Source organism: Drosophila simulans, chromosome 3R (genome assembly GCF_016746395.2).
Source record: "Drosophila simulans strain w501 chromosome 3R, Prin_Dsim_3.1, whole genome shotgun sequence".
NCBI lineage: Eukaryota > Metazoa > Arthropoda > Insecta > Diptera > Drosophilidae > Drosophila > Drosophila simulans.
Window position 1 is genome coordinate 17,737,083 of NC_052523.2, and position 7,328 is coordinate 17,744,410.

The 7,328-nt window shown below is 43.5% G+C and overlaps 5 protein-coding genes across 5 annotated transcripts; 1 reads left to right on the plus strand and 4 right to left on the minus strand.

Moving 5' to 3' along the window:
- Window positions 1-12: 12 nt before the first annotated feature.
- On the minus strand, window positions 13-1,414 carry LOC6728953. The gene has a single exon (XM_002104245.4). The coding sequence runs from the start codon at window positions 1,302-1,304 to the stop codon at window positions 153-155; it is 1,152 nt and encodes a 383-aa protein (XP_002104281.1). The 5' UTR covers window positions 1,305-1,414; the 3' UTR covers window positions 13-152.
- Window positions 1,415-1,618: 204 nt separating this feature from the next.
- On the minus strand, window positions 1,619-2,417 carry LOC6728954. The gene is made up of 2 exons (XM_002104246.4): window positions 2,356-2,417; window positions 1,619-2,301 (listed from the first exon to the last, which is right to left on the minus strand). The coding sequence occupies exons 1-2, from the start codon at window positions 2,401-2,403 to the stop codon at window positions 1,651-1,653; spliced, it is 699 nt and encodes a 232-aa protein (XP_002104282.1). The 5' UTR covers window positions 2,404-2,417; the 3' UTR covers window positions 1,619-1,650.
- A 546-nt stretch (window positions 2,418-2,963) lies between these two features.
- LOC6728955 lies at window positions 2,964-4,139 on the plus strand. Its single transcript, XM_002104247.4, has 2 exons — window positions 2,964-3,142; window positions 3,205-4,139. The coding sequence occupies exons 1-2, from the start codon at window positions 3,092-3,094 to the stop codon at window positions 3,868-3,870; spliced, it is 717 nt and encodes a 238-aa protein (XP_002104283.1). The 5' UTR covers window positions 2,964-3,091; the 3' UTR covers window positions 3,871-4,139.
- Window positions 4,140-5,049: 910 nt separating this feature from the next.
- On the minus strand, window positions 5,050-5,754 carry LOC6728956 (protein C19orf12 homolog). Its single transcript, XM_002104248.4, is given in 3 exon segments — window positions 5,050-5,264; window positions 5,267-5,338; window positions 5,397-5,754. Coding segments are annotated over 3 exon segments (420 nt in total). The 5' UTR covers window positions 5,599-5,754; the 3' UTR covers window positions 5,050-5,118.
- Window positions 5,755-5,857: 103 nt separating this feature from the next.
- LOC27208948 lies at window positions 5,858-6,494 on the minus strand. Its single transcript, XM_016184479.2, has 3 exons — window positions 6,295-6,494; window positions 6,176-6,226; window positions 5,858-6,120 (listed from the first exon to the last, which is right to left on the minus strand). The coding sequence occupies exons 1-3, from the start codon at window positions 6,410-6,412 to the stop codon at window positions 5,906-5,908; spliced, it is 384 nt and encodes a 127-aa protein (XP_016035636.1). The 5' UTR covers window positions 6,413-6,494; the 3' UTR covers window positions 5,858-5,905.
- Between the last annotated feature and the right edge of the window lie 834 nt (window positions 6,495-7,328).

Below are 7,328 nucleotides of genomic sequence, written 5' to 3' on the forward strand. Positions count from 1 at the left end.
ACGAATTTGTGATTTAAAGTCTCGTAATAGATCATTTTTAATCACAATCTTTCAATAATTGTATTCTAATCACAACGATCAATTTATTCTTATTTGGACATTATTGTGCCGATTATCAAACTTTGCCTTATCAATGTGTAAAATTCCAAAGCTTATCTGTGATCCTCATAGTCGTCCAACTCCGGATAGTCCGTATCATCGTCATCACCGTCCACCACGTTTTCATGGGGTATTTCCGGAGGATCAGCGCCAGTGTTCCAGTAGCGATCCTCTTCGGGATGCGTGAATTCGAAGTCGGGCTTATCCGGATTCACGTAGGTAATGCAAGTGGTCAGATTCTGGGCAGTTTCCAACATTTGGGGAATGCTGTTGACGAACACCACTCCACACTCCGCAGAGTGGATGGCCTCCGCCGGCAACTGGTTGTTGATTTTGCCGTAGACATCGATTCCGACAGCGATTATGTCGTGCACCCGGCGGATCGCACTGAGAGCGTTCACTGTACCCGACAGGATTTTGCCCACGGTGGTCTGCTTGGCGGCAATCTTCTTGTAAATCTTCACAAGACTACTAACATTGCGTTTAACCTCCTTCACAGCGGCCACTGTTTCATTCTGAATGCGCATTACCAAGGCCATGGTGCGGGAGTAGCAATCAACGCCATCGTTAATGGCCTGCAGACCTATCTGGAACTCTGGGACCAGCGAGTAACTGCAGTAGGCGGCCTGACTTCCGCGGCCCCAGTAGTTCCACATGTATCCCAATCCCGCAATGGCTGCGGTCACGATCTTTGGTTTGTTCAGCTTCAGCAGATTCGTCTCCAGTTGGATGGCCCTCTCCACCAAGTCGTCAATGCCGAACTGTGCCTCGTCAATCACATCCTGAATAATCTCCCTGAGATCCTCGAATTCCGCCCTCTGATCTGGAGTGAAGTCGGGACTGGGCTTTCCCATGATCTCGTCGACAGTGGGCAATTTTGTGTCATACACCACTCGAGGCTTCTCATCCAAGTAAATGGAGAACTTGTTGCGAAAGTCTTCAAATGCCCGTACATAGTTGGTATCCAGTTCAGGCTCCTCCGTGGGATTCTGATCACTTCCATCGCCGCTCTGGAGCCTCAAGCTGTACAGATAGTTGTACTGCGCCTGGAACTCTAGGTACAGTGGACGCAGAGCAGCCACTTCCTCGCCAGACAACTGCAAGTCCACCTGTTGCTTCTGCAGCAGAGTCTCCAGTTCCTGGTGGGCTTCACCAAAAGCGAAGAGCAGCACACAGCCCAGCAGAAGCAATGCTTTTCCAATCATTTTGCCCGGCCAACTGTTTCAGTACAACTGAGGAGGGATTTTGACCAGCTTCATTATCGGAAGAAGTATGGCTCGTAAAACACTATCGATGATACCACACTTGGTTTTTCTTAAGTGGCGCAGGTTGATTAGGGTGCGATAATCCGGCTTATCGCCAATATTACGCTATATATAAACCTCCACGGGGCAATGTTTTTCGAGAGAAAATTTAAATTTTGATATAGGTTTTTATGAATGGTCGAACTGATAACGATACATATTAGGTAAAAGTTGATGTAAGTAATTAATATTTTAAAGTCGACAGCAGACCACAGTTAATAATGCATTTGACTTTATTAAATTCTTTCTAGTTCATCGCACACGACTCAATCTGCGTAAAGAGCTCATCGAAATCCATCTTCAGATGATGGTAGAAGAGGCAACTTGGTGTGTCCAGGTCTTCCAAGGACATCTCCAGCAGAATTGCATCGCAAAGCTCCAGACTGCTGACCATCCGCTGATTGATCCTCCCGATTCCAGCGACAGTGCACAGTAAAACTCCGGCGTGATTGAAACCAGACTGCTTAAGCTGCCAGATTCTGCAGGTGTTTGACAACTCATTGATCTCCGGCGAAGCCTTACTCAGCAAATTAGCCTCCAGCACGATCTCCTCCTGAAAATGATCCATGATGTGGTCCAGAGAATTCCGGCAGATGCTGTACTTGTCCACCAGCTCTCGATTGAAGTGTGCCACCTGGAGTTCGTATTTCTTTGAGCATGCCCGCCACTCATCGCTGTACTGGCTTCCAAAAAACATCTCCAAGCGTCCACTAACCACTTGCTGATGGCCATCCAGTGAGTCCTTGGCTTCTTGAAGATACTCCAACTTGTGATCGAGGGCCTGTTGGGTGATGTTCCAGATCCTGGCAGCACTGGAGCTTTGGCTGGCTATAAGCTGCTTTGTGGACTCATAGAGTGGTCCATTTTGTCCCCAAATTCTTTGGAAGCGGCCATGCACCTGTAAGGTATTTGCTGTAATATTATACTTTACACAAATAATGATATTGCATACACAAAATAGCGACTGAAGTAAAAGCAGTGACACCCAGACTATTGTCATCTTGAAACTAAATCGAATTGATTCCCGAAAAATTCAAGATACCATACTGTTTATTTATAGATCGTCAAAGGTTGCCTTAGTTAACTATAAAGAAAGGAGATTTAACATAAATAAAATAACATAAAAAATAATTGTTATTGTTTATATGAAAATATTTATATATTTATATTTATATTTATTTAAATATTTATTTATTTAACCCATATGATCAATATGAAACTTTAGGGTATTCAAGATCCGAACAAAGCTAAAAATAAGTTCTGAATTAGACAAATGGCCTATTTGTGTCTTATAATGTTTACAAGAAAGATTGTTATCGCACGGTGACTGTGCATATATACATATATAGCATATAGTCGTTATATATGCTTCAAGTTAGTCATCACCCTCAGAAGTAAACTCGGACTGTTAATATCTCCCCTATACAAATAAAAGTATTATTGATCCCCCATTCTTCAACGAAGGTGAGAAGTATACGAAATGATCAAAATACGATGACCAAATGGAATACTTTGAATAGTATACCAAGTTCGTCTACTAAAACATCATCTCAGTTCATCAAGTTAATGCTCAAATTGTGTTCCGTGGTGATTCCTATGAGACACACTCTTATCGTGACACTGGATCTCTTGACTATATATAAGAAGTCAAGTGGCGGGCCAGTCGCACTAGGAAATATAACAGAAAGATGATGAGTCAAACCCTGGGAGTACTTGCACTGCTTATGCTGACTTGGGCAGTGAGTTAATAGTACCTTTCCATTTATAGTGCTTTTCAAATTCATATGCTCCTTTATTTCAGGACTGCCAAGAAGTCCGCTATGAAACCAAGACAGAGACTACAAACTATGGACCTGTTACCATGGTTGTGGACAATCTGGCGGAGATTGCCGTAAGTGTCAGCGACGACACCACCATTCAGTTGGAGGAGAAAATAAATCGCACTCGGCAAAATATTGCCGGTAACATTGAGGTCCTGACCGCCAATGCTATGGCCGAACTGAGTGATGTGATCTATGAGACCAACCAGCTAGTGGTGTCCAATCCCGATTGCAACCCAGCCTGGAGCCTGGATGAGCTCAACGAAAATGTGACCCGTCAGCTGGGTGGGTGTACGGAAGACTTGGGAAGCCTTTTGGAAGACTTCCGTCTGGAGAGTCAACTGGCTTTGGCCAGAGTACAGGAATTCGTCCAGCAGATTGCCCACTTGCCGGCCAAGTGCCAGATGCTGGGGGCTTCCCCGCTTAATCCTCTGGCTTCAGCTGGCGGAAGTGTCTGTTTCATTAACGCCATGGCGGAAATCAATCTGGGGATGGCCCAATCCATGCACAATGCATCCCTAATCCTGGTGCAGACCCACCAGACCGCCGAGGATCAAGTGGAGCAGGCTCAGCTGTGCAGTGCCATGGTGGTGCAGCAGATCGGCGACTATCTGCGCGAGGAACAGGATCAGTGCCGGCACTCATAGTGGACCGACCCTTGGCGTAAGCAATAGTCCTAAGAGAGAAGCCAGGCAAATACAGCCAATGGCAAATTTATGCACCCGCAAGATGACAGGGGCCGAGGACTCGCCACATCCTGTTCACTTATTGCTTATGCATGACATTTATTTGACAAGTTTTTGATTGATTTTACAGCTGCTGCAGCCGATCTGGTGCAGCTATCAGCATATTTGCAGGCACAGTGAAGCCTTTATAAAGTCTGGCTTGGAATTAAAATAAAATCAATTTCAAAACACAATGTTCTTAAAAAACTGTAAGAGGCGTTTGTTAAACCAAGTAATTTACACATCCTAAAATGATCAATAAATAGTGAAGTAAATTACTACATAGTATCGAGATTCTCACTTCAGCTTGATTCGACTTAGAGAGGTTGCCCTGTAATTGCATATTTGTATGTATGTACATATATTGGGCAACTTTGTGGCTAATCGCAAGTTCACTTTTCAAAGTCGCATGCATACTAATTGGCCATTGTGCGGCTGAACTGACCAATTGCCCAATGGACTTGCCCACGACACGTGGCAGCCACACGATATAAGATATAGTAGCATACGGATCCGATCCAAATGGGCGACAGCTGGCCCTAGAAAGAGATAGAGACGGAGATCGAGATCGCCCAGTTATTTTCCTCTTCCTCTCGCTTCCGCAGTAAGCCAAATTATTTTGACCTGCCTTCCGCACACTGAGCGAATATCCGAAGCGAGTATCTGTGCATCCGTGAGATACACCAAAGCATCTCATCACACATCTCTCTCGTTGTTCACAGTGCAGCAACGAAATGTCTACGACTCTTTATTTCGGCTCTTGCCGCAATTTCACTAAGAGTCTCTGAATTTTATCTTATTTTTACTGCTTGTAACAGTTGTTGCCCCGTTGATGATCGCCTTGGTAGTGTAGCTGCACAAATTCCGCCTACTCCAACATCTGTTCAGCTCCTCCAGACATCTGACGGATTTTGATGACGTAGAGCGCGCGACTCTTGTCTATTGGAAGCCGAGCTCTGAGCGAAACAATCTTTTTACATCTAGCGCAGCGATATGGCTAGTCACTGCCCATTAAATTAAAAGCTGAAATGCTTTTTACTATAGATTTTAAAATAAAATCATTCAGTGCGCCAACAATTAATCTCCTCTATATTTATTTTGCAGCCAAAATACTCTGTTACAGCAACAATCATCGAGAAATATAGTTTGAACAAATATTTCTAGTGATGCTCAATCAACGATGGTCATTCCCATACGATCTGTGATATAGGACTTGACTGCTTCGAGTGCAACCTCTTGCACATGCCGGTTATTTAGTATTAGTTTTGCGACATCTCGAACGCGGACATTTCTAACTTCGGATATGGCCCTGATCCGTGCTGCTCCAGTTCTCGACGCTGTCTCTCCGTCAAATCGTTCAAAATGACTTCACTCAGAGACTTGAATTTTCCTGGAATTAAAAGACTGATAAGACATGGTGGTCACCACGCAAAGCTGGAGACTCTTGCCCTCCGTAAGTCCGTAGGCGGTGAGACCACCGATGGCTCCGCCCAGTGCCAGTCCCCGGGGGCCCAGCAGTAGTCCTCCGATCAGCGCAGCGCCAGCACAAATGGCAGCTCCCTTGCCGGCCTCCTTGATGGTCAACGTGATATTTTTATCGTCGGCCAGAATAGCCAGTGCATTGAGTATCTCTGAAATGGCTGAATCCATATTTTCAATTTATATTACAAAGTTTTACTTCTTTCCCGGTGAGGATCTTTGTAGCAACTGATTACAATCACGTTGTTGTTTCGTTATCAGTAGTGTGATATTTGTACATCCGCCACTGTGGAGGGGACTTATTCGATACAAACCAAATCATCGAAATCAATTTTAATCTATCATTGCAATCAAGATTCGCATATATAGATTGAAAGCTTTTTTTAGAATTACCCGATATCAGAACCCAAGTATAAAGAAAACCATAAACTTAAGGCAGTGCATCCCATGATTGGAATTTATTGAGCCGCAGGAATAATTACATTTCCAGTTGAAATCCCAAACGACTGGTTAAAAAAACCACAAATGCATCCAATGCGGCACATTGCACTTTAAAGTCTCGCATAAAACATTCCACAGCATTTTTAGCGACACCAACTATTTTTAAAATAGCTGCCTCCACAAAGGCAAACAATTCTTCCAAGACTCTCAAGGCCAAATCCGTAATCTTCTCATATACCCAGTAGATCACTCCTACATTTGAAATACAATTGATATAATAGTTAATCGTTTAGTGTTTTATACTCGCCTTCTGTAAGTTGACCGTAAGAATGCTCAGCCTGTGCGGGAACTTCCACAACTGTGGAAAATGAATCAGAAATTGATACTTTGAGTCATTTATGTTTATATACTTTTGACGGAACTTGCCTTCTCTACCGCTGTTATCAGAAGAATCCTGAAGGTTTTCCCTTTCCTCATCCCTTCTCCTCTTTCTCGCCGCTTTCAGTAGACCCTCCAAAATCATTTCTATGTTAAGTCTTACCATTTTAACAGGTTTTCTGTCTGGCGAACTGTGGGTTGTAACGCGTACCAGACTTGTTATCAGATGTTAACGCATTAATAATAATCAATGAAAAAACCATTTGGCAGAACTTTAAAAATACAATATATTAATACTAATATACTAATAATACTAATACTGTACTAATAAACTTAAAACTATATTTTTAAAGATATCTAATTTTTTTAAATATTTTAAATACATTTTTTTCTATTATTATTGTTAGGTATATTTGTAAGACTAAAATAATAATGTGAACACATTCCTCCTTGTTTGAGTTTTAGCACAATTCAGAGGGGTTCGTTTATATTTGGCGATTGCTAGTCAGGAATTAAGCATTAATTTGAATTTAATGGTCTTTACCTTGAGACATATTGGCACAAGTGATATTGTCATGCACACATGTCGGAAGATTCGCATATCAAAGGGCCGTCGTCTTTCAGAATTCGGCTGACGTGCCTAGATGGCGTTTAAGAATCGCTGCCGGATTGTCTTTAATTTTGATTGATGCACCTTTAATTGCGTGGGCTTCCAAGTGCAACTGCCGAACTTTTGGATAACTGTAACTGAACCAAGAGCGAATCGCTCCTAGCTGCCGGGAGCTAGCTAGCCAGCAGTTGCCTACTATGTGCATTCATATATGGGATGCTTGAGGTTGAAGGATCGAGGTTTCCGCCTGCGACCAACTGGCGCGTCTTGCACACACAATGCCGAATAATCGTTATTGTTGCTGGCTGTCTGCAGGACGAGCCGCGTGGCGTGCGAGTGAAAGCCAGCGAAAAGGACCCACTGGCCAAAGCGAGATAGAGCCAAGGCGCAACATATGCCATCTTTGGCCGATCTTTTCCTCCTCCTCCTCCAGCAGGACCTCTCGTCCCGTCCCTTTCTAGCCCGCTCCTTG

Excerpts from the sequence above, each read along its gene's own strand:
- LOC27208948 (XM_016184479.2), bottom strand. The coding sequence starts at position 6,412 with ATGGTAAGACTTAACATAGAAATGATTTTGGAGGGTCTACTGAAAGCG. Across the intron at positions 6,227-6,294 it reads TGATAACAGCGGTAGAGAAG|TTGTGGAAGTTCCCGCACAG; the intron begins GCAAGTTCCGTC and ends CATTTTCCACAG. Across the intron at positions 6,121-6,175 it reads TTACGGTCAACTTACAGAAG|GAGTGATCTACTGGGTATAT; the intron begins GCGAGTATAAAA and ends TTTCAAATGTAG.
- LOC6728955 (XM_002104247.4), top strand. The coding sequence starts at position 3,092 with ATGATGAGTCAAACCCTGGGAGTACTTGCACTGCTTATGCTGACTTGG. Across the intron at positions 3,143-3,204 it reads TGCTTATGCTGACTTGGGCA|GACTGCCAAGAAGTCCGCTA; the intron begins GTGAGTTAATAG and ends CCTTTATTTCAG.
- LOC6728954 (XM_002104246.4), bottom strand. The coding sequence starts at position 2,403 with ATGACAATAGTCTGGGTGTCACTGCTTTTACTTCAGTCGCTATTTTGT. Across the intron at positions 2,302-2,355 it reads TACTTCAGTCGCTATTTTGT|GTGCATGGCCGCTTCCAAAG; the intron begins GTATGCAATATC and ends AATACCTTACAG.
- LOC6728953 (XM_002104245.4), bottom strand. The coding sequence starts at position 1,304 with ATGATTGGAAAAGCATTGCTTCTGCTGGGCTGTGTGCTGCTCTTCGCT.